The 25,316-nt window shown below is 46.6% G+C and overlaps 1 protein-coding gene across 2 annotated transcripts in view; it reads right to left on the minus strand.

Moving 5' to 3' along the window:
• Positions 1-311: 311 nt before the first annotated feature.
• Positions 312-25,316, minus strand: part of serpinc1 (serpin peptidase inhibitor, clade C (antithrombin), member 1) — a 59,103-nt gene continuing 34,098 nt past the window's right edge. For both annotated transcript variants that reach the window (XM_087990935.1, XM_043700035.2), the window contains exons 2-7: positions 10,596-10,992; positions 8,146-8,361; positions 5,740-5,877; positions 3,027-3,420; positions 1,333-1,397; positions 312-596 (exon numbers count right to left, since the gene is read on the minus strand). In XM_087990935.1, the coding sequence (XP_087847061.1) occupies positions 426-596; positions 1,333-1,397; positions 3,027-3,420; positions 5,740-5,877; positions 8,146-8,361; positions 10,596-10,992 (1,381 nt within the window). In that variant the 3' untranslated portion in view covers positions 312-425. The remainder of the gene's footprint in view (positions 597-1,332; positions 1,398-3,026; positions 3,421-5,739; positions 5,878-8,145; positions 8,362-10,595; positions 10,993-25,316) is intronic.

Below are 25,316 nucleotides of genomic sequence, written 5' to 3' on the forward strand. Positions count from 1 at the left end.
TTCCAACGTCCAGGACAATGCGCTGAGGGATGCACTAAAGCTTGGGGTAGCTGCCGCCAAGGTGCATTGGGGAAAGACCACTGTGTAAACTCTTCCTGCTGAAGTTAAATAGGGGCCCATTCAGTTATCAGACCCACCTGAAGCCTCAAATATATGTAAATATTATCTTGTTTAAGCAAATATTATCGTGAGTTTTTATTTTGTTCTCAATATGCAAAGTGTTTATAGAATTGAACTGCTCTAGCGATTGTGTAGGTATATAAAGATATTTTGATGATTAAAATATATACTTTTGAAATGAAAAAAATAAATACAAGTCTATATTTCTTTATTTCTTACAATAAGGTAACAACCCTCGAAACATTTGTTTGAGTTTTTGTTATTATCTTAATGCTGATTTGACTCATTCCTGTCCTCACAGTGAATTAACATGGGTTTGATATTCTCCCCATGAAGATGATGGCATTGATAGCAACTTCTCGGATCAGCAGCAGGAATGGCCGATTGGCGTTGAAGATCTCCAGACTGGGCCGCAGTGACCGTCCCATCACTATCACCGTAGATGCTCCAGCAGCTTCACTACCTTCCTCATTCACCTGCCAACCAGAGATTCACATGTCAGCATGACCATGTTGAGTGCAACACAGCCACCACCCTACCCCATCAAATACTCCCAGGACAGGGACAGCACAGGGTTAGTTACACAGTAAAGTTTCGTCTAAGCCATTCCCCCCCCCTCATCAAATACTCCCTAGAAAGGAACAGAATGGGTTAGTTACAGATCAAAGCCTCCTCTACACTGTCACACCATCAAACACACCCAGGACAGGGACAGCACGGTGTTAGATACAGAGTAAAACTCCCTCTCCACTGTCCCCATCAAACATTTCCAGGACAAGGACACCATGGGGTTAGATACAGAGAAAAGCTCTCTGTCCACTATTCCCCATTAAACACTCTCAGGACAGGGGCAGCATGGGGTTAGATACAGAGTAAAATTTCCTCTACACTGTCCCCCATTAAACACTCCCAGGGCAGGGACAGCACGGGGTTAGATATAGAGCAAAACGTAATACCTTGGAGGTTTAAGTTTGCCATTTGAATTCTAACTGTAAAAGTAAGAATTTACATATTTGGGAAAACTACTGAGGAATATTGTGAAAATGGAACAGGAACTGGAACAACACAAGCAGAAAATTCACAATGTTATCATGTATCCCTGTCGTTTCCCACCAACGGTGTTTTTGGTTCTTGTTCTACAAAGGCCAACGATCAAATACTACACAACGGTCCTCTTGAACTCTTGGATAAGCACCCTGTGTTTGATCATACCTCCAAGAAAGCTTTATGGAATGCATCAGATATGTAAATGTTATTGTTGGTTCCTTCAATTATCCCTGTGAGAGAAAGAGGAGAATGAGTCTTACTTCATAGCCAAACTTAGCTCCCTGCTACAGGATCAGAGGGGCAGGCAGGAATTGGAGGCAATGCTATATTTAAAGCCTCCTTAAATCTGCTCACTGTGGCCATTCGAGTTTGTCAGAGTCAATGCTAGCCATAAATAAAACCTGCAGGGCAGGATGTGCCATCAGTTTGGCTGCTCATAGAATCCCCACAGAGTGGAAGTAGACCATTCAGCCCATCAAGTCTATACTGGCCCTCCAGAGAACATCCCACCCAGACCCATCCTCAACCATCTACCCTTTCCCTGCAACCCTGCATTTTCCATGGCTAGTCCATCTAGCCTGCACATCTCTGGATACTATGGGCAATTTAGCATGGCCAATCCACCCAACCTGGACATCTTTGGACTCTGGGAGGAAACCAGAGCACCCAGAGGGGACCCCCGCAGACACAAGGGGAATGCGCAAACTCCACACAGACAGTTGCCCGAGGGTGGAATTGAACCCAGGTCCCTAGCGCTGCGAAGCAACAGCGCTAACCAGTGAGCCACCCTACTCCTGGAAGGGCTTTCACTGACATTGTGTTGTGAGATTTGGAGAACTGGGGCTGAATGTTTGCCAGCATATGGGGCAGTTAGAGATGAGGAATTAGCACAACCCCCTCTTCCCCCACTCAACATATGGTTTGTTGACACAATACTGCCCCTCCCGTTCCCTCCCCCTAACCCTCCTCTCATTTATCTCTCCACCCTTCAGGCTCTCTGCCTGTATTCCTGATGAAGGGCTTTTGCCCGAAATGTCGATTTTACAGTTCGGATACTGCCTGAACTGCTGTGCTTTTCCAGCACAACTAATCCAGAATCTGGTTTCCAGCATCTGCAGTCATTGTTTTTACCTGAGTCATTTGTCCAGCGGTACTGCCAGCACGATAGGCCAGCCAGTCAAGGAGGGTCAGTGGCTAGAGATGTCTATTCAAGGCCAATTGGAAGAGGCTAGCAGCGCAGAGGCAGCCTCCCACCTGCAGTCAGTCAGGGCAGCTGAGGCACCAGGCACGCTTTGGGGCCTACCATTTGTCTCAGGATGAGCTGTAACTCTGGAATTGACTGCTTCAGTGTTGGCATGTGGTCTTTTTTTTTAATTTGAAATTTCTGGAAGTTGGACAGAGGGCAACTCAAAATGGAAATGTTTTTGCTCCCTCTTCCCCTGAGTGATCAAGTTACATCTTCTGTCATTGGGAGCCTGACTTTATTGGATGGTCAGTCCATCCTTTTTACACTAATTTGGTCAATTTAAGTCACTGTTGTCTGACTGATTTCCACATAGTGTAGAGTCATGATCCCATTTTGACCCCCACCCCCAATGTTAGGGTCCAAATCACAAAACAACCTCTGCTCATGCTATCACCCCCACCTTAGAAACCATTGGTGGTGTTGACAGTGATCTCAGGTTGACAATGTGGAATAACAGAGGGGCCAAATGGCCAGGCAGCATTGCAGGTGTGACAGGAGTGGCAGTGCAAGATAGATGGGGAGGGAGTGAGATGGAGGGCAAGCTGGGGTGCAGGTGTAGGTTGGGCCCGGGCCGAGAAGGGTGGAGCGGTCCTGTGAAAAGTTGCTATCAAACCTGGCAAGTTGGCTTTCTCTTGGCTGAAGAGATCATTCAGGCCCATCTGCTTCAGCCTGTCGGTGAGGCTGAAAGAGTCCTCAACTCGGAACCGGGGCAACGAGAGTTCTACGTCCGTCGAGGTCAGTTGCTTCAGCCACCCCATGATCTTCTCGTGTGTCAGCTGATTCTCGACACCCGTCAGGGTAGCTTCTGCCAGTGGGAGGATCAGCACCATGGAGACATCATCCCCTTTGTACGGGAGCTCGATCACCTTCACCCCATCCTTGGAGAACTTGCCAAAACGAAAGGAGCCCTGTTGCTGCATCATTGGGACTTTGCAGATGCTTCTATCTGGTTTCTCAAAGTCCCTTTTCACTGTCACCTCCTTCTCAAACATGGACTTCCACAGTCCCTGCTCAAACAGGTTCAAACATTTAATAATTTCTTCTGGCACAAGGCCTTGTATTTACACAGCAGCTTTGTAAGCAAAACACCTGCTTCACAGGTCACAGACGAGAACTGAACAAAACACAGAGAATGCTGGAGAAACTCAGCAGATCTGGCAGCATCCGTGGAGAGAGAAATGGAGTTAATATTTCGAGATCACTGTGCCTCTTCTCCAGAACTGAAACGGGCTAGAAATTGGTGGAGTTTTTTTGCTGTTGTTGTCAGAGGAGGAGGCGGACCAGCATTTGGAACAAAATGTGAGGGTGCCCAGAGCGATAGGAATGATAATGGTGGAAAAGATGAGGTGGGGATGTAAAATGTATACAAAAGAAGTTGTGACTTGGAGAAAATGGGTCAGTTCTGCTGACCGCATGGTCAACAAGACACAGGGGACGGTGGTTGGGTGCGTGATTGGTCATACAGAGGTGGTGTAGAGGTGGATGCAAATAAAATTGAGGGGAATGGTCATGCTTTGGAGTTGGACAATGCAATGCCGAGTCCGAGAAGCTGTGAAGTGCCTAGGTAGAAAATGAGCTGTTGTTCTTCTGGCTTGCATTGTACTTTGTTGGAACACTGCAAGATGGCAATGTTAGCCACAAGAGCAAGATGGTTCATTGAAACAGAAGGTCAGGGTCATTTGTACGGACAGAGTGGAAGCTCCACTGGATCAGCACACAGTTTCTATTTGGTCTCGCCATGTGACCAAGTCACAATGAGCAAATTAAATGTTTATATTTTGAAAATTCTTTTGTGGGATGTGGGTGCAGCTAGATATATCTGCCTTTGTTCCACCATCTTGATTGCCCTCGAGCTGAATGGTTTGCTAGCCCATTTCGGTGGGCAGATAAGAGTCAACGCATTGCTATGGGTCTGGAGGCACTTGTAGGACAGAAGGACGTGGCAGAGTTGGCAGGTTTCTTTCTCTCAAGGAGATGAATGAATCACATGGGTTTTTACTGAAATATATGGTCACCAATAGTAAAACTAGTTTTCAATAACAGATTTCAACACTGCTATCTAAGGATTTGAACCCAGGTTCCTCGAAGCCTAGACCGCTGGCTTACTAATCTAGTGATGTTACACCAGCATTTTATATTTGTTCAAAGTAGGAGGTTTCAAAGAACACCTGAAGGAAAGGATGGATATATTGAGAAGTTTTGGGGTAGAATTCCAGAGCTTAGGTTGTAAGGAGCTGAAATTGGGTGTGAGAGAGGACAAATTTAAAAAAGTCCTGGAGGGGTGTTTGGACACTAGAGAGGGTCAAAGTGAAAGAGGTCACTGAATGGAAAACTTGGCAAGCTATTTCCTTCACCCTCGACTGGTGTGCTAATCAGGAATGCTGGATACCAGGTACAGTGCCCTATGCTGCGTCCCTCACTGAGGTCAGTGAAAAGAGGGAGCCAGACACACTCCCAGATGTGTAACCAGAGCAAACAATTAGTTCACTGAGCAATGGAGTCACAGGCACAGCACTGACCCTTCCCATCCACCCCGAATGATTTACTGCCCCTCAGAACCAGGAAAATAAATCTGAACCTCTCTGTCAGAGAGCTGCATATTCAGTCAGCCCATAGTTCAGAAGCAGCCCCCATCCCTACCTCAGGTTCGAGGCTTGAATTTTTTTTTGTATTTATTTGTTTATGGGATGGGAGCATCACTGGCTAAGACAACATGTATTGCCCATCCCTAATTACCCAGCAGGCACTTAAGAGTCAGCCACATTGCTGTGGCTCTGGAGTCACATGTAGGCCAGACCAGGTAAGGATGGCAGATGGGCTTTTACAACAATCAACAGTGGTTAAATTAGGCTTGTATTTTTGTTCAAATTCCAAATTTTGTTTTCTTTTGAGTTCACATTTGATTGACCATCTGTGTGAAATACTAGCTGTGGTGCTAGATCAGTAATCCAGTGACATTGCCACTATTTCATTGCCTCACCTCTCCTGTCCCTCCTGTTGTATCTCTCTCTGCTCTTGGCAGCCAACCTGTTGACAGGGGTCTGTAGCGATGAGGAATGGTGGGCACACTTACCCCCAAGATGTTTTCCCTTCTCCATACCCGGAGACATACCCTTCCCAACTTATTAGGAATAAATGGTGTGGGTCTGAACTCAGATCCCCGCCATAAAGAAGTCCCATGACATCCCCCAGCATCCTTTGAGGTGACATAGTGGGACATGGATAGTTGGTGTAGCAGGCCTCCACCACCTTCCTCATCCTGGGATTGTTATTATTAACTCTTAAATAACTACCAGTAATCAACTCTTCGAAATTTGTGAACCTACCTTAAAATAGATTGCATTAACAATAACCAGGGTGGTGTAAGGTGTTATGGCATCAGGAGGGATGACATCTCTGATAAGTCCTTCAGTCTTGTTGGCCACCCAAGCATTGATGATCTTTCTGGCTGACTTTGGTTTGTCCTGTTAAAGAAAGACTTGCTATCAGATCGGCCTGGTCCGAAACTGAGGACATTTCAAAGCCTCAGAGCAAACCTACTAGATGTCACTGTTCATCAGCAGGGAGTATTATAACTAATCCCTGCACAGTGAAATCCCATAAACAGAATGAGAAAACAACCAAAACATCAGAATGGTTACGTGACGATAGTTACTGGATAAATTTCGGTCTGACACTGGGAGAAACGTATTGCTCTTTGCACAATAGTTAGAGACAAAAAATACTGCAGATGCTGAAATTCAAAGTAGACAAGCAGGAGGCTGGAAGAACACAGCAAGCCAAAAGGCAAAAGCCCTAAAGAAGGGTTATGCCCGAAACGTCGATTCTCCTGCACCTCGGTTGCTGCCTGACCGGCTGTGCTTTCCCAGCACCACACTCTTGATTCCTAATGCTGCCTGGCTCACTGTGTTCTTCCAGCCTCCTGATTGTTTATTTTGCACAATGGTACCTTTGGCTTAATGCTGTTTGCATAATGGTCCAGACGAGGAAGTGGTTTAATGTCCCTTCTGAAAGATGAAGCCACCAACAGTGCAGACTGTCCCTCAGCACTTACCCTCCGACTGCAGCACTCTCTCACTGCAGATCCTCTGACAGTGCAGCACTCCCTCAGTAGTAAATGTCTGACAGTGCAGCACCCCCTCAGAACTGACCCTCCAATAATGCAGCATTGCCTCAGCACTGACCCTCCGATAATGCAGCATTGCCTCAGCACTGACCCTCCGATAATGCAGCATTGCCTCAGCACTGACCCTCTGACAGTGCAGCTGTCTGTCACTACTGACAGTACTCTCCCAGTACTGACATTCGGACACTGCATTGCTCCCTCAGCACTGACCTTCTGACAGTGCGACACTCCCTCAGCACTGACTGTCTGACAGTGCAGCACTCCCTCAGCACTGACCTTCTGACTGCAGCACTCCCTCAGCACTGACCTTCTGACTGCAGCACTCCCTCAGCACTGACCTTCTGACTGCAGCACTCCCTCAGCACTGACCTTCTGACTGCAGCACTCCCTCAGCACTGACCTTCTGACAGTGCGACACTCCCTCAGCACTGACTGTCTGACAGTGCAGCACTCCCTCAGCACTGACCTTCTGACTGCAGCACTCCCTCAGCACTGACCTTCTGACTGCAGCACTCCCTCAGCACTGACCTTCTGACTGCAGCACTCCCTCAGCACTGACCTTCTGACTGCAGCACTCCCTCAGCACTGACCTTCTGACAGTGCGACACTCCCTCAGCACTGACTGTCTGACAGTGCAGCACTCCCTCAGTACTGATCCTCTGACAGTGCAGCACTCCCTCAGCACTGACCCTCTGACAGTGCAGCACTCCCTCAGTACTGATCCTCTGACAGTGCAGCACTCCCTCAGCACTGACCCTGTGACAGTGCGACACTCCCTCAGCACTGACTGTCTGACAGTGCAGCACTCCCTCAGCACTGACCCTCTGACAGTGCAGCACTCCCTCAGCACTGACCCTGTGACAGTGCAGCACTCCCTCAGCACTGACCCTGTGACAGTGCAGCACTCCCTCAGTACTGACCCTGTGACAGTGCAGCACTCCCTCAGCACTGACCCTCTGACAGTGCAGCACTGCATCAGCACAGCAGTGGAATTTTGTGTTGAACTCTCTGGAGTGGGCCTTGAACCTTTGGCTCAGTGTTGATGAGGTGTCCTCCATGAAATCATTCTTGGATGATTGGAGCCCCCATTGGCTATTTTAAAACTTCTTCTGTTGTTATCCTAATCAGTTGGCAAAAAGATTAGTGGAGACAGTAATGTTACCCTGGGAGTTCATAGGCTCCTCTCCTCGAGATGGTGTGTGTTGAGGTGCAGGGTAGTAATCAGAAGAATCAGAGTCTGATTGCTCCAAATAGGGGAACAGGGTTCCTTCAACCCAAACAGGCTCTGTTGACTTCTGATATGAGGACTGCTGATGATGGATCTTCCTCTTCTTCTACTGCCACCCCCACTGCTCCCCTCCCTCCTTCCCCTTGCCTTGTCTTCCCATCCCCTCTACTCATCCTCACCTTATCACTCACCTCTACTGACCTCCATTTGCTTCCCACTCTCCTGCCAGCTCTTATTCTCCCTCCAATCTTCTCCCTCAATCAATCCTTTCCCTGTAGTTCCCCCTTCCCTCCCTCCTGACCCTCCCACATCTCCTCCCCCTCACATGTATTGTTGTCCATCACCCCTCCTGCCCCTCTATTATCCTGCATTCCTCACCTTGAAGTTGACAGGGATGAGCTTGGCTCTGTACACTGCCTCACTGATGTTCTGGAATGTTTGGTTGTACGTTAATGACTTCTCACCAAAGAGCCGGTTGGCTGAAACCAGCTCTGAAGACTTGTTGGCTTTCCGGTACAGCCGGCAGTTGAGCTTAGCGAAGAAGTAGTGCACTTGGTCTGATGTCTTTTCCGTGATGGTGTCAAACTTAAAGACCTGCAGATAGAGAGATGGAGGAAATGGAAACATAAGATTGGAACAGCTGTATATCATTTTTCAAACAGCACTGTGGGGACATCAGTGTGTATACTGCCATCATTCTTCACCTCAGCATATTCTTCACCACATTCCCGATGTATAGAAGCTTTAACCCCTATCAGGGAAAGGAGGGGGTGGATACTGGGGCCAGGGACCCCTCCTGACCATAGCAGGGGGCACTAAACTGTCCCAGGTCACCCTCACTGGCCTTTCCTAACTTTAGTCAGGCTTCCAGGAGGGGCAGGGTGACTGGTCCCTCGGTCAGAAGGGAAATTTAGGAATCTGGGAAAAATATAGTTGCAGATTCTTGTCCGTGACAGACTTAGGTATGGCCAAGACTGGGTACAGGATTGGTAGCAAACAGGGTCAGGTTTGTTTGTGATTGGTCATCTACATCTTTCCCCCCCCACACCTCCCCCAATCCCTTACAGTTGTAGATGGCTTGAGCCTGGATTGACACATGGCTTGTGAGCCACCAATCCACTTGGTCCAGAGAGGAATCCATCTGGAATTCTGGGTTCAGATCTGGCCTCTGCACCTCAGGAAGGAGATACTGGCCTTGGAGTGGGCGCAGCCCAGATTGCCCAGAATAATCCCAAGTTTGAAAGGGTTAATTTCTCAGGAGAAACTCTGCTTGGATTGCCTCACATTGGCGAGGGAGAGGAGGATATAATTGAGGAGCTGAAAGTGAAGAAAGGCTGAAGATGATTGGCGCCGTTTGAGAGAAACAATGCCCCCTGGTGGAGCAGTTGAGAACGAGCGGCTGGAATCTTCAAACTGGAGTGAGGCCTTTCAGGGCTGATGTCAACAAGCATTTCTTCACTTGAAGGGGAGTGGAAATCTGGAACTGTCTTGCCAAGAGAAACCTCCTGATGCTGGGTTGGGGGGAGTGGGGAGGAGGGGAGGGGTTTCAATTGAACATTTTAACACTAAGCTCAAAAGATTTTCGAAACACAAGGGCATTGAGGCTTATAGAACAAGCTGGGGAGATGAAGTTCAGGTACAGAGCAACCAGGATTGAATTGAAAGGTAAAACAGGCTCGCAGAGCTAAATGGCTTCATTGTTCTGAAGGATTCTGAAGAATAGTCATATTGGACTTGAAACATCATCTTTTATTTCTAACTCCAATGATGTTGCCAGAACAGCTTAATTTCTCCAGCAGTTTCTTATCTACTGATCCTCCGACAGTGCTGCATGCCCTTAGTACTGGATGGTCTTTGTCCATTGTCTCAAGGTAACTATGGCCCACTGTTGTGGTGTAAATCCTGTTTTTGCATCCCTCACAATTTTTGCTGCATTTCTCACACTGCTTATTTCGCTGAGAGGTTGTCTGAGAGGATGCAGAGATCCTTCAGCATGATCTGGACATTTTGGGTGAGTGGGCAAATCAATAGCAGATGCCATATAATTTGGATAAATGTGAGGTTAATCACTTTGGAAGCAAAAACAAGGAGGCAGATTATTACCTGAATCGCTGTTAATTGAGAAGGGGACTGTGCAGTGGGACCTGGGTGTCCTTGTGCATCAGTCACTGAAGATAAGCATGCAGGGGCAGCAGGCAGTAAAGAAGGCAAAAGGTATGTTAGCCTTCATTGTGAGAGGTTTCGAGTACAGGAGCAGGGATGTGTTACTGTTATACAGGGCCTAGGTGAGGCCAAACCTAGAATATTGTATGCAGTTTTGGTCTCCTTTTCTGAGGAAGGATGCTCTTACTCTCTCTCGAGTGCAACAAAGGTTTACCAGGCTGATTCTGGGGATGGCAGGACTGACGTATGAGGAGAGATTGACTGGGGTGAATTAGGATTGTTTTCGCTGGAGTTCAGACAAGTGAGAGGGGATCTCATAGAGACTTATAAAATTCTATTAGGGCTAGACTATGTTGATGCAGGGAGGATGTTCCCAGTGATGAGTGTGTCCAGAACCAGGGGGTCACAGTCTGAGGATTTGGGGAAAACCAATTAGAATGGAGATGAGGAGACATTTCTTCATTATCACAGGAAGTAGTTGACACCAAAATATTGAACGTTTTCAAAAGGCGGCTAGATAGAGCACTTAGGGTGAGTGGGATCAAAGGTTATGGGGAGAAAGCAGGATTAGGCTATTGAGTTGGATGATCAGCAATGATTGTGATGAATGGCCTCCTCCTGCTCCTATCTTCTATGTTTCTATGTTTCTATTTCACAGTACCTACCTCCATTAGCTGCTGCAGGGTGTCGCCACACGCTCCCAGTTTTGTCATGGCAAAAGCTGTGGAGATGCTAAGGGGTGACAGGAAGATGTTCCCCCCATCTGCCTTTGATTTGGCCAGTTGTTTGTAAAACTCAAAGGCGAATTTGCTGTTAGCCCTGGATAGCTCCCAGACCCGAGGGTTGGTGTTCTCGGGGAGGCCCTTAGCCTTTGGCTGCGTCGCCTTGTCCGCTGTCTGAGCCACTTGGGTTTTCTTGTCTGGTGTACGATACACGCACATGGGCTGGCCTGGGATGTCCTTGAGTTTGGTGTTACAGTGGGTCAGACTGTTATCACTGGAAGGAGTAGGATCTATCGCCCCCACGAGGACGGCATAAAGGAACAAGGCGAAGCGTCTCATCCTGAAAAAGGGGGAGTTAGTGAAAGATTATCTCAAGTTAACAAGAGAATAGAACCTGAAAATATAAAACAGGCAGCAATATTGATGAACAATATTGGGGCGGTGCTGGGTGCCTCAGTACTGCTGTCCCACAGCACCGGGGACCCAGATTCTATTCCAGCCTCGGGCAACTGTCTTTGTGGAGTTTGCATATTCTCCCCGTGTCAGCGTGAGTTTTCACTAGGTGCTCCGGTTTCCTCCCACAGTCCAAAGATGTGCAGGTTAGGTGGATTGGCCATGCTAAATTACCCATAGCGTCCAGGGATGTACAGGCTAGGTGTATTAGGCATGGTAAATACAGGGTTACAGGGATAGGGTTAGGAAGTTGTGTCTGGGTGGCATGGTCTTCGGAGGGTTGGTGTGGACTCGATGGACCGAATGCCCTGTTTTCATACTGCAGGAATTCTCTGGTGAAATGCTCGTGACAATCTATGAATATATAAATGTGAAGTCACTATTGTCCCACTAGAGAGAGACAACTGGTGGTGGTTTAACCTGACAGTCAACACGTCTCAGGTAAGGGGGAGGTTGAGAAGGAGGGGCTCTCACAGTAACCTCAGTCTCCATGGGAACCCATACTGTCAGCCAGCCAACGGAGCTAAACAACTTCCTGATGAATGCGTACATAAGGAAATAATTGAGCGTTAGGAAAGAGGAAAACATTAGATAAACAGAGGAGCGATGGATAAGAGACAACACAAAGAGATTAGGGACAAAGTAAAAATATAAGCAATTAAGAAAGCAAAGAAAAAATCAAGGGCATTAAATTATTAAGGAGTATAAAACATTAGAAACATAATTAATAGACTGAGTAACACAAAAGGAAGGCTGTGAAGGGAATGGGTCCTGGGACAACAGGATCACCCCACAGATTATGGTAGGGATATAGTATAAATATTAAATAATCAGGGATAAGGATAGGTTAACATGACATTGAATGACAACATGGAAACTGAGATAAATGTATCCAACATCAGAAAGATGATATTTTTAAAAACTAATCAAACTCATAAAGGATACAATTCCTGGTCCAGTTGGATTACATCTGCAGGTGTTAAAAGATGTTAAATTATGTGATTTTTAAGTAAATTTGCTTAATATATCATTACAACTCCATGACACTGTAACCCTTTTGCTATAAATTCTGTATTTTATGGTCCTGTTCCACAACCACAGAAAATGGGTGAGATTCTCAATGATTACTTTGCATCAGTGTTCACTGAGGAGAGGAACATAATGAATGTTGAGATTAGAGATAGAAGTTTGTTTACTCTGGATCACATTGACATAAGGCAGGATGATGTTGGGGAGGCTAAAGGATATTAAGGTGGACAAACTCCCAAGATCGAATGGGATCTATCCCAGGTTGCTGAGGGAGGCGAGAGAGGAAATAGCTGGGCCTTTGACAGATATCTTTGCAACATTCTTAATCACAGGTGAAGTCCCCCTGTACAAGAAGGCTAGTAGTGATATTCTGGGTAACTACAGACCAGTGAGCCTGACGTCAGTTGTGGGAAAGTTGCTGGAGAAGGTACTGAGGGATAAAATCTATTTATACTTGGAAAAGAGTGGGCTTATCAGTGATAGGCAACATGGTTTTGTGTGGTGGAGATTGTGCCTTTCCAACTTAATAGAGCTCTTTGAGGAAGTGACCAAGTTGATAGATGAAGGAGGGGCTGTAGATGTCACATACATGGACTTTAGTAAGGCATTTGATAAGGTCCCCCACGGTAAACTAACGGAGAATGTGAAGTCACATGGTGTGCAGGGTGTTCTAGCTAGGTGGATAAAGAACAAGTTGAGCAACAGGAGACAGGGAGTAGTAGTTGAAGGGAGTTTCTCGAAATGGAGAAAGGTGACTAGTGTTGTTCCACAGGGATCAGTGCTGGGGCTGCTGTTGTTAAGTTTGTTGTTGTTAAATGAACTGGAAGAGGGCACTGTTGGTAAGTTTGCAGATGACACGAACATTGGTGGAGTAGCAGAAACCATAGGGGACTGTCAAAAAATACAGGAGAATATAGATAGAGTGGAGAGTTTGGCGGAAAAGTGGCAGGTGGAGTTCAATCCAGGCAAATGTGAGGTGATGCATTTTGAGAAGTCTAATTCTAGAGCGAACGATACTGTAAATGGAAGAGCCTTGGGAAAAGTTGATGAGTAGAGAGAAGTGGGAGGTCAGGTCTATTGTACTCTGATAGTGGCTGCACAGGTGGGTAGAGTGGTCAAGAAGGCATATGGCATGCTTGCCTTCATCAGGCAGGGTATCGAATATAAGAGCTGGCAGATCATGTTAAAATTGTACAAGACTTTGGTTTGGCCGCATTTAGAATACTGTGTACAGGTCTGGTCGCCACATTACCAAAAGGATGTGGACGCTTTGGAGAGGGTGCAGAGAAGGTTTACGAGGATGTTGCTTACTGAAATGCATAGTCATACAGTTACAGTGAACCACAGCACAGAAAAAAGGCTCTTCAGCATATCACATCTACTCCAGTCAAAAACAACCACCTGCCTATTCTAATCCCATTTTCCAGCACTTTGCCCATAGTCTTGTGTGCCTTGGCATCGCAAGCACACAACTAAGTACTTCTTCAATGTTCTGAGGGTTTCTCCGTCTACCACCCTTACAGGCAGTGAATTCCAAATCCCCACCATCCTTTGAGTGAAAACTCTTTTCCTCACATCCCCTCTAAACCTCCTGTCCCTTACCTTCAATTGAAGACCCCTATTCATTGATCCCTCCATCTAGGGAAAGGTTTTTTCCTGTCTACCCCATCTTTGCCCCTCATACTTTTATACATCTCAATCATGTCCCCTCTCAATCTCCTCTGCTCTAAGGAAAACAACCCTAGTCTATCCAATCTCTCCTCATAACTGGTGTCCAGCCCAGGCACTATCCTGGTAAATCTGCTCTGCAGTCTCTCCAGTGCTATCACATCCCTCCTATAATGTGGATTCCAGAACTGCACACAAGGCTCTAGCTGTGGCCTAATCAATGTTTTATACGGTTCCAGCACCACCTCCCTGCACTTAAACTCCATGCCTCGGCTAATAAAGGCATATCCCATACGCTTTCTGAACCACTTTATCCACCTGTCCCGATAACCTAAGGTACTGGTGTACATGCGCACCAAGATCCCTCTGATCCTCGGTGTTTCCCAGGGTCCTACCATCCATCGTGTATTCCCTTGCGTTGTTTGTCATGCCTCACTTTTATCAGATTGAATTCCATTTGCCACTGATCAGCCCATTTGACCAGTCCATCTCTATCCTCCTGTAATCTAAGGCTATCCTCCTCACTATTTACCACCTACTAAGGTTTGTATCATCTGTGAGCTTACTGATTAACCAACCCGCATTCAATTCTAAATTATTGATAAAGCAAGAAATTCAGCACTGACCCCTGTGGGGCCTTATTGGTTACAGACTTCCAGTCCGAAAAACACCCCTCAACCATCATCATCTGCTTCCTGACCCTCAACCAGTTGTGATCCAACTTATCAAATTTCCTTGGATTCCAAGGGGATCCTTTGCTCTCAGTCCCTCATGGGGATCTTATCTCAAGACTTGCTGAAGTCCAAGTCGACAACTTCAAAAGCATTGCATTTTACACACCTGGTCACCTCTTTGAAAAATTCAATCAAGTTGGTCAGACATGACCTCCCCTTAACAAAACCATGCTGTTGGAGAAAGTGAGAACTGCAGATGCTGGAGATCAGAGTTAAAGAGTGTGGCACTGGAAAAGCACAGCCGGTCAGGCAACATCTGAGGAGCAGGAGAACTGACGTTTCGGGCATAAGCCCTTCATCAGGAAACCATACTGCTCTCGATTAATCCCTGCCTCTCCAAATGCAGATTAATTGTGTCCCTCAGGATTGTATCCAGCAGTTTCCCCACCACCTAGCTCCTATCTTGAATAATGGTATCACACTGGCTGTCCTCCAGGATCTCTCATGCAGCCAGAGAGGAACTGAAACGTTTGCAATTCTTGCCTCCCTTGTCTCAATCAGCTTGACCACATTTTCCGAAGCCAAACAGAGGTAGCTGGGTAACAGTTAGAGGTGGGAAGGGGAGGAAGCAGGCAGTGCAGGGATCCCCTGTGGTCGTTTCCCTCAACAATAAGTATACCGCTTTGGATACTGGTGGGGGGGACAGCCTAGCAGGGGTAAGCTGCAGTGACCGGGTCTGTGGCGCGAGGTCTGGCTCTGAGGCTCAGAAGGGAAAGGGGGAGAGGAGGAGAGCGCTAGTTATAGGAGACTCTCTAGTTAGAGGGACGGACAGGCGGTTCAGTGGGCATGGGTGAGACTCTCGGATGGTTTGTTGCCTCCTGGGTGCCAGGGTCCGAGACGTCTCGGACCGTGTCTTCAGAATCCTTAAGGGGGAGGCTGTGCAGCCAGAAGTCGTGGTGCACGTTGGCACCAATGACATAGGTAGGAAGAGGTGGGGAGGTCATTCAAGAGCTCAGGGAGTTAGGCTGGAAGCTGAAAGCTAGGACAGACAGAGTCGTCATCTCTGGGTTGTTGCCGGTGCCACGTGACAGTGAGGCAAGGAATAGGGAGAGAGTGCAGTTGAACACGTGGCTGCAAGGATGGTGTAGGGGGGAGGGCTTCAGGTATTTGGACAATTGGACTGCATTCTGGGGAAGCTGGGACCTGTACAAACAGGACGGGTTGCACCTGAACCAGAAGGGCACCAATATCCTGGGGGGTAGGTTTGCTAGCTATCTTCGGGGGAGTTTAAACTAATTTGGCAGGGGGATGGGATCCGGACTTGTAGTCCAGCAAGTAGGCTAGCTGTTTGTCAGGATGTCCAAGAATGTAGGGAGGCTGTGGAGAAGGTAGCATTGACAGGGAATACTTGCGGACACAGAGATGGGTTCAAGTGTGTATACTTCAACGCAAGGAGTATCAGAAATAAGGTGGGTGAACTTAAGGCGTGGATCGGTACCTGGGACTACGATGTTGTGGCCATCACGGAAACGTGGATAGAAGAGGGACAGGAATGGTTGTTGGAGGTTCCTGGTTACAGATGTTTCAGTAAGATTAGGGAGGGTGGTAAAAAAGGAGGGGGGTGGCGTTGCTAATTAGAAATGGTATAACGGCTGCAGAAAGGCAGTTCGAGGGGGATCTGCCTTTAGAGGTAGTATGGGCTGAAGTCAGAAATTGGAAAGGTGCAGTCACCTTGTTGGGTGTTTACTATAGGCCCCCCAATAGCAGCAGAGATGTGGAGAAACAGATTGGGAAACAGATTTTGGAAAGGTGCAGAAGCAACAGGGTAGTAGTTATGGGCGATTTCAACTTCCCAAATATTGATTGGAAGCTCTTTAGATCAAGTAGATTGGATGGGGCGGTGTTTGTGCAGTGTGTCCAGGAAGCTTTTCTAACTCAGTATGTAGATTGTCTGACCAGAGGGGAGGCCATATTGGATTTGGTACTCGGTAATGAACCAGGACAAAAGTGATGGGCTTGTTAGTGGGTGATCATTTTGGTGATGGTGACCACAATTCTGTGACTTTCACCTTGGTTATGGAGAGAGATAGGTGCGTGCAACAGGGTAGATTTACAATTGGGGGAAGGGTAAATATGATGCTGTAAGACAGGATCTGAGGAGCATAAATTGGGAGCATAGGCTGTCAGGGAAGGATGTCGTGGAAATGTGGAACTTTTTCAAGGAACAGATACGACGTGTCCTTGATATGTATGTACCTGTCAGGCAGTAAAGAGATGGTCGTGTGAGGGAACCTTGGTTGACGAGGGAGGTTGAATGTCTTGTAAAGAGGAAGAAGGAGGCTTACATAAGGTTGAGCAAACAGGGTTCAGACAGAGCAGTGGAGGGATACAGGATAGCCAGAAGGGACCTGAAGAAAGGGATCAGGAGAGCTAAGAGAAGGCATGAAAAATCTTTGGCGGATAGGATCAAGGATAACCCCAAGGCATTTTATGCGTATGTGAGAAACATGAGAATGACGAGAACGAGGGTAGGTCCGATCAAGGACAGTAGTGGGAGACTGTGCATTGAGTCGGAAGACATAGGAGAGGTCTTGAATGAGTACTTTTCTTCAGTATTTATGAACAAGAGGGACCATATTGTTGAAGAGGAGAGTGTGAATCGGACTGGTAAAGTAGAGGAAATACTTGTAAGGAAGGAAGATGTGTTGGACATTTTGAACAACTTGAGGATAGACAAGTCTCCCGGGCCTGACGGGATATATCCTAGGATTATGTGGGAAGCAAGAGAAGAAATTGCAGTACCGTTGGCAATGATCTTTTCATCTTCACTGTCAACGGGGGTGGTACCAGGGGACTGGAGAGTAGCGAATGTTGTGCCCCTGTTCAAAAAAGGGAATAGGGATAACCCCGGGAATTACAGGCCAGTTAGTCTTACTTCGGTGGTAGGCAAAGTAATGGAAAGGGTACTGAGGGATAGGATTTATGAGTATCTGGAAAGACACTGCTTGATTAGGGACAGCCAGCACGGATTTGTGAAGGGTAGGTCTTGCCTTACAAGTCTTATTGAATTCTTTGAGGAGGTGACTAAGCATGTGGATGAGGGTAGAGCAGTGGATGTAGTATACATGGATTGTAGTAAGGCATTTGATAAGGTTTCCCATGGTAGGCTTATGCGGAAAGTCAGGAGGCATGGGATAGAGGGAAACTTGGCCAATTGGATAGAAAACTGGCTAACCGGTCGAAGTCAGAGAGTGGTGGTAGATGGTAAATATTCAGCCTGGAGCCCAGTTACAAGTAGAGTTCTGCAGGGATCAGTTCTGGGTCCTCTGCTGTTTGTAATTTTATTAATGACTTGCATGAGGGAGTCGAAGGGTGGGTCAGTAAATTTGCAGATGATACGAAGATTGGTGGAGTTGTGGATAGTGAGGAGGGCTGTTGTCGGCTGCAAAGGGACTTAGATATGATGCAGAGCTGGGCTGAGGAGTGGCAGATGGAGTTCAACCCTGCCAAGTGTGAGGTTGTCCATTTTGGGAAGACAAATAAGAATGCGGAATACAGGGTTAACGGTAGGGTTCTTAGTAAGGTGGAGGAACAGAGGGATCTTGGGGTCTATGTTCATAGGTCTTTGAAAGTTGCCACTCAGGTGGATAGAGCTTGTAAGAAGGCCTATGGTGTATTAGCGTTCATTAGCAGAGGGATTGAATTCAACAGTCGTGAGGTGATGTTGCAGCTGTACAGGACCTTGGTAAGGCCACATTTGGAGTACTGTGTGCAGTTCTGGTTGCCTCATTTTAGGAAAGATGTGGAAGCTTTGGAGAGGGTGCAGAGAAGATTTACCAGGATGTTGCCTGGAATGGAGAATAGGTCATACGAGGATAGGTTGAGAGTGCTAGGCCTTTTCTCGTTGGAACGGCTAAGGATGAGGGGTGACTTGATAGAGATTTATGAGATGATCAGGGGAATAGATAGAGTAGACAGTCAGAAACTTTTTCCCTGGGTACAACAGAGTGTTACAAGGGGACATAAATTTAAGGTGAAGGGTGGAAGGTATAGGGGAGATGTCAGGGGTGGGTTCTTTACCCAGAGAGTGGTGGGGGCATGGAATGCGCTGCCTGTGGGAGTGGCAGAGTCAGAATCATTGGTGTCCTTTAAGCGGCAATTGGATAGGTACATGGATGGGTGCTTAAGCTAGGACAAATGTTCGGCCCAACATCGTGGGCTGAAGGGCCTGTTCTGTGCTGTATTGTTCTATGTTCTAAAGGCTCTCCTGATCACCCTGCTATAGGAAGGATATTATTAAATTGAAAAGCGTGCAGAAAAGATTTATAAGGATTTTACTGTGACTGGAGGATTTGAGTTATAAGGAGAGGCTGGATAAGCTGGGATCTCGGTGGGCGGCACGGTGGCACAGTGGTTAGCACTGCTGCCTCACAGCGCCAGAGACCCGGGTTCAATTCCCGCCTCAGGCGACTGACTGTGTGGAGTTTGCACGTTCTCCCCTGTGTCTGTGTGGGTTTCCTCCGGGTGCTCTGGTTTCCTCCCACAGTCCAAAGATGTGCAGGTAAGGTGAATTGGCCAGGCTAAATTGCCCGTAGTGTTAGGTGCAGGGGTAAATGTAGGGGAATGAGTCTGGGTGGGTTGCACTTCGGCGGGTCAGTGTGGATTTGTTGGGCCGAAGGGCCTGTTCCCACACTGTAAGTAATCTAATCTTTTTACTGGAGTGGAGGAGTTTGAGGGGTGACCTTATAGAGGTTTATAAGATTATGTGGGGCATGGATAAGGTAAATAATTAAGGCCTTTTTCCCAGGGTAGGGGAGTCCAAAACTAGAGGATATAGGTTTAAGGTAAGAGAGGGAAGTTTTAAAGGGAACCTATGGGGCAACCTGAGGGTGATGCATAGATGGAATGAACAACCTGAGGAAGTGTTAGAGATGGGTACTATTACAACATTTAAAATACATTAGGACAGGTACATGGATAGGAAAGGTTTAGATGGATATGGGCCAAAAGCAGGCAGTGGGACTAGTTTAGTTTGGGAAATCTGGTCAGCATGGACAAGTTGAACCAAAGAGTCCATTTTCCGCTGTATGACTCTATGACTCTAAGTGACAAAATGGATAGCTAACAGGCTTCCATACTGAAAGCAGAGAGTGGGAGTAAAGAGGAGTTATTCAGAGTGTGAGAAGGTAGGAAGTGGTCGACAGTGAACAGTGCTGGGATCATTGCTTTCACCATTTACGATTCTAACTCAGGAGTCAAAAACACAAGTTACAAATTTAGGGAAAACACCAAATTAGGATGATGGTCAATACTGAGGAGGATTCAACAAATTACAGGTAGGTAAATAATTGGAAATTAAGATGAACATAGATAAATACCAGGTTGTGGGAAGAATAAGGGAGTCATTTGTTATTTGGAAGGTGTGAGTTTAGGTGGGAGAATGAAGCCCTTGGATCACTGTGCCAGTCACTAAAAGTTGTCCCGAGTTGAAAAATGTGGTGCTGGAAAATCACAGTAGGCCAGGCAGCATCCGAGGAGCAGGTGAATCGACTTTTCGGCCCTGAAACGTCAATTCTCCTGCTCCTCGGATGCTGCCTGGCCTACTGTGTTTTTCCAGCACCACATTTTTCAACTCTGGTACTCCAGCATCTGCAGTCCTCACTTTCTACTAAAAGTTGTCCCCCAGGTTAGCAAGGCTATGAAAAAGCTTGGGATTTGTTTCTAAAGGGATAGAATTGAAAATAGTATTGAACCTTGGTTACGCCACACTTAGCAAGCAATTGCAAAAGCAAATGATTTTCTACCTTTTATGTCAAAGGGATTTGCAGTTTAAGACATATTACTAGAATTGTATAAAGCCATTGTCAGCCTACAGCTGGAGACCTGTGTAGAACTTTGGTTTCCTCACATAATCCAGGATCCAACAACCTTCCAGGTTATTGAAGATCCACTAAAGTGCTCCTTGTGATGGTTGGATTGGCATATGAGAAGAGATTGAAGAGATAGGGCCTATATTCTCCAGAGGTTAAAAGGATGTGAAACTTATAAAATGCTTTCATGATTTGACAGGATGAATGCTTGGAGGATCTTTCCCCAGTTGACGGGAGTTGAGGATATGGGGCTCAGCCTCTGAATAAAGAACAGACCATTGAGGAATGAGATAGAAAGCCTTTGAGATGTTTTGTGGGAGGAAACTGTGAATGCTCAGTAATTGAGTACAGATTGAGTATAGATTATTGGGCTTTAGGAAATTAAGGGATTGTATAGACATGTTGGGAATGTAGAGCTGATGTAGAAGAACAACAATGATAGTAATGAGTGCTCCAATCTTGCTCTTACATTTTATGTTCTTATCTCAGGATCAAATATAACTGGGACCAGGGAGAGGAGAGTGTACATCAGGGCCCAAATACAGGGGCCTGGCTCTCTACTGAGATCCTGCTATACTTAGGCTAGAGGTTCAGGATGCCCGAGTCAGAAGAAGCCCCTCGACTTGTGATTTCTGTCCTTACCCTGGAGTGGGGACTACTGTGACCACAAGGAGGCCTCGGGATAAGGAGGGCATGGCACCCGGAGAGGGCCAAGTCTGAGGTTTCTCACAGGGAAGGGTTGGTAACCTGGTCAGAGGTTGAGCTTGGGAAAGAGATTTGAAGGGATGAATATTTTGGAAGCCAGGCTATGAGGCACGATGACAGGGTCACATCTTGTGAAAGTCCCTGATGGACAAAGACCGCTCCCCCCTCCAGAATACTATTCCACCATGCTCTTTCTCCAAACTTGTCTAAAAAATAGCATTCTCATTTTTGCCCACTTTCCGCTGCTAGCATGATATGGCAATGATGGTACATCAAGGGTATTAAGTGGGTATGATTTTGACCCCCCTCACTGGATCGTGGGATTGGGTTGGGGTGAGGCCCGATAACAGTTATCTGACCATCCAGCTGCACTCATCGAAAACACACCCTGTTAGGCAGTGTAGCCATTAAATCCAGGATCAAAAATGCAAACAGGTAGAGCCTCAGAAAATATCCAGTGAGAGAGATAGAGTTAGCAGTTTGGGAGCAGCATGTAAATAGTCTAACTCAAGAAGGGGCCATACTGGACCTGGTATTGGGGAATGAGCCCGGCCAGGTGGTTGAAATCTCAGTAGGGGATTACTTTGGGGACAGTGATCACAATTCTGTCAATTTTAGAATACTCATGGACAAAGATGAGAGTGGTTCTAAGGGAAGAGGGCTAAACTGGGGGAAGGCCAACTCTACCAAAATTCGGCAGAAGCTGGGGAATGTGGATTGGGAGCAGCTGTTTGAGAGTAAATCCACATTTGATATGTGGGAGGTTTTTAAAGAGAGGTTGATTAGAGTGCAGGACAGACATGACCCTGTGAAAATGAGAGATTGAAATGGCAAGATAAGGGAACCCTGGATGACAGGTGAAATTATGAGACTAGCTAAGAAGAAAAAGGAAGCATACATAAGGTCTAGGTGGCTGAAAACAGACAAAGCTTTGGAAGAATATCGGAATTATAGGACCAATCTGAAACGATGAATAAAGAGGATTAAAAGGAGTCATGAAATATCTTTAGCAAACAGGGTTAAGGAAGACCCCAAAGCCTTTTATTTGTATATAAGAAGCAAGAGGGTGACTAGAGAAAGGGTTGGCCCACTCAAGGATAAAGGAGGTAAGTTATGCGTGGAGTCAGAGAAAATGGGTGGGATTCTTAATAAGTACTTTGTGTATCATGCCTTCACCAAGGAGAGGGACATGACGGATGTTGAAGTTGGATATAGATGTTTGATTACTGTAGGTCAGGTCGGCATAAGAAGGGAGGAAGTGTTGGGTATTTTAAAAAGAATTAAGGTGGATAAATCCCCAGGTCGGGATGGGATCTATCCCAAGTTACTGAGGGAAGCGAGAGAAGAAATAGCTGGGGCCTTCACAGATATCTTTGTAGCCGCCTTGAACACGGGGGAGATCCCAGAGGACTGGAGAATGGCTAATGTTGTCCCCTTGTTTAAGAAGGGTAGCTAGGATAATCCAGATAATGAGAGACCGGTGAGCCTGATGTCAGTGGTAGGGAAGCTGCTGGAGAAGATATTGAGGGATAGGATCTATCACATTTGGAAGAAAATTTATCAGTGATAGGCAACATGGTTTTGTATGGGGAAGGTCATGTCTTACCAACTCAACAGAATTCTTTGAGGAAGTGACAAAGTTGATTGATGAGGGAAGGGCTGTAGATGTCATATACATGGACTTTAGTAAGGTGTTTGTTAAGGTTCCCCATGGTAAACCAGTGGAGAAAGTGAAGTCGCATGGAGTCCAGGGTGTACTAGCCAGATGGATAGAGAACAGGCTGGGCAACAAGAGACAGAGAGTGGTAGTGGAAGAAAGTTTCTCAAAATGGAAAACTGTGACCAGTGGTGTTCCTCAGGGATTCGTGCTGGGACCACAGTTGTTTGTGATATCTATAAACGATCTGGAGGAAGGTATAAGTGGTCTCATTAGCAAGTTTGCAGGTAACACTAAGATTGGTGGAATAGCAGATAATGAAGGGGACTGTCAGAGTACAGATAGATTGGAGAGTTGGGCAGAGAAATGACAGATGGGAGTTCGCAAATGCGAGGTTCAAGAGCGAACTATACAGTAAATGGAAAGGTCCTGGGAAAATTGGTTTACAGAGAGATCTGGTCCATTGTACCCTGAAGGTGGCAACGCAAGTCAATAGAGTGGTCAAGAAGGCATATGGCATGCTTTCCTTCATCAGATGGATATTGAGTACAAGAGTTGGCAGGTCATGTTACAGTTGTATAGGACTTTGGTTCAGCCACATTTGGAATACTGCATACAGTTCTGGTCGCCACATTACCAAAAGGATGTGGATTCTTTGAAGAGGGTGCAGAGGAGGTTCACCAGGATGTTGCCTGCTAAGGAGGGCGCTAGCTATGAAGAGAGGTTGAGTAGATTAGGATTATTTTCATTAGAAAGACAGAGGTTGAGGGGGGACCTGATTGAGGTCTACAAAATCATGAGAGGTCTAGACAGGGTGGAAAGCAAGAAATGTTTTCCTAAAGTGGGGGACTCAATTACTCGGGGTCATGGGTTCAAAGTGAGAGAGCAAAAGTTTAAGGGAGATATGTGTGGAACGTTCTTTACGCAGAGGGTGGTTGGTGCCTGGAATGCGTTGCCAGTGGACGTGGTAAAGGTGGGCATGATAGCCTCGTTTGAGATATATCTAGACAGATACATGAAGGGCAGGGAGCAGAGAGATACAGATCTTTAAAAAATAGGTGACAGGTTTAGATAGAGGATGTGGAGGGCTGAAGGGCCTGCTCCTGTGCTGTAATGTTCTTTGTTCTTTGGGATTTGTGTCTTTGGGATTTCTTCCCAGCACTGAAGTTGGAGGAAGGTTCTGCTCATCCAGCCTTGGACAGGGGACAAATAGTGTCCATTGGAAAAGGGCAAGCAAGGCTGGAGCGAGGCGAACAGAAGGCCGGAGGCTGTAAGGTTGAGAATTTAAGCCTAACATGGAGCAGAATTGCCTCCAGGAATGGATGCAGATGGGAAATAGGGCTTGGGGATCGGGGAGGTTAAGGGGGAGCCTGTGTGTACAGTGTAGTGCAAAGAAGGGGTTAGAAATCTCCTTAACTGTGATTGAGACAGTGGGGGCAAGTGAGATGGGAGGGCCAAGGCAGCGAATCTGGACTGGCATTTACATGGAGTGGGAGGTCTGGCAGGGTTAAGAAGGTAGTTAGCTTCACATCAGAGATTAACGTGTAAAAGTAAAGCACATGGGATTGAGGGTCGTGTATTGATATGGATAGAAAACTAGAAAACAGGGAACAAAGAGCGGGAATAATGAAGGGTTTTGGTCCGATAAACATGCTCCTCGGACGCTCTCTGACCTGCTGTGCACTTCTAGCTTCACATCTAGCGACCCCCGCAGGAATAAAATGAGTCTCTTTTTGAATGGCAAGCATTGACTATTGAAATACCGCAGGGGGCAGTGCTTGGAACAAAAACAGAAGTTGCTGGAAAAGCTCAGCACGTCTGGCAGCATCTATGGAGAGAGATCAGAGTGAACGTTTCGGATCCAGCGACCCTTCCTTAGAATATAGTACTCAGTACTCGGAGCTGATTGAGAGAGGCGAATGTTCAATGAGACCCGGGTGTCCTTGTAGCCCAGTTGCTGAAAGTAAGCAGCAGGCAGTGAATAAGGTAAATGGTATGTTGACCTTCACAGGCAGAGAGTTCACAGGAATAAAGATGTCCTGCTGTAATTATACAAAGCACTGGTGTGACCACGCTTGGACTATTATGTACAGTTTTGGTCTCTTTATCTGAGGATGGATGTTCTTGCTCTCTCTCTCTCTCTCTCTCGTGCAGCGAAGGTTTAACCAATTGAAACATTGATTGGCAAAACTGACCTATATGGACCGATTGAGTCAGTTAGGATTGTGTTCACTGGAGCTTAGAAGAATGAGGGGGGAGTCTGACAGAAACCTATAAAATTTTTAAAAAAGGAATAGGTAGGATAGATGCAGGAAGAATTCTCCTGATGATTACGGAGTCCAGAACCAGGGCTCATAGTTTAAGGAGAAAGTGAGGTCTGCAGATGCTGGAGATCAGAGCTGAAAATGTGTTGCTGGAAAAGCACAGCAGGTCAGGCAGCATCCAGGGAACAGGAGAATCGACGTTTCGGGTATAAGCCCTTCTTCAGGAAGCCCTTCCTGAAGAAGGGCTTATGCCCGAAACGTCGATTCTCCTGTTCCCTGGATGCTGCCTGACCTGCTGCGCTTTTCCAGCAACACATTTTCAGCTCATAGTTTAAGGATAAAAG

The sequence above is a fragment of the Chiloscyllium plagiosum genome, unplaced genomic scaffold (assembly GCF_037043375.1).
Source record: "Chiloscyllium plagiosum isolate Xiang-an unplaced genomic scaffold, Cpla_swu_hap1 HiC_scaffold_9, whole genome shotgun sequence".
Lineage (NCBI taxonomy): Eukaryota > Metazoa > Chordata > Chondrichthyes > Orectolobiformes > Hemiscylliidae > Chiloscyllium > Chiloscyllium plagiosum.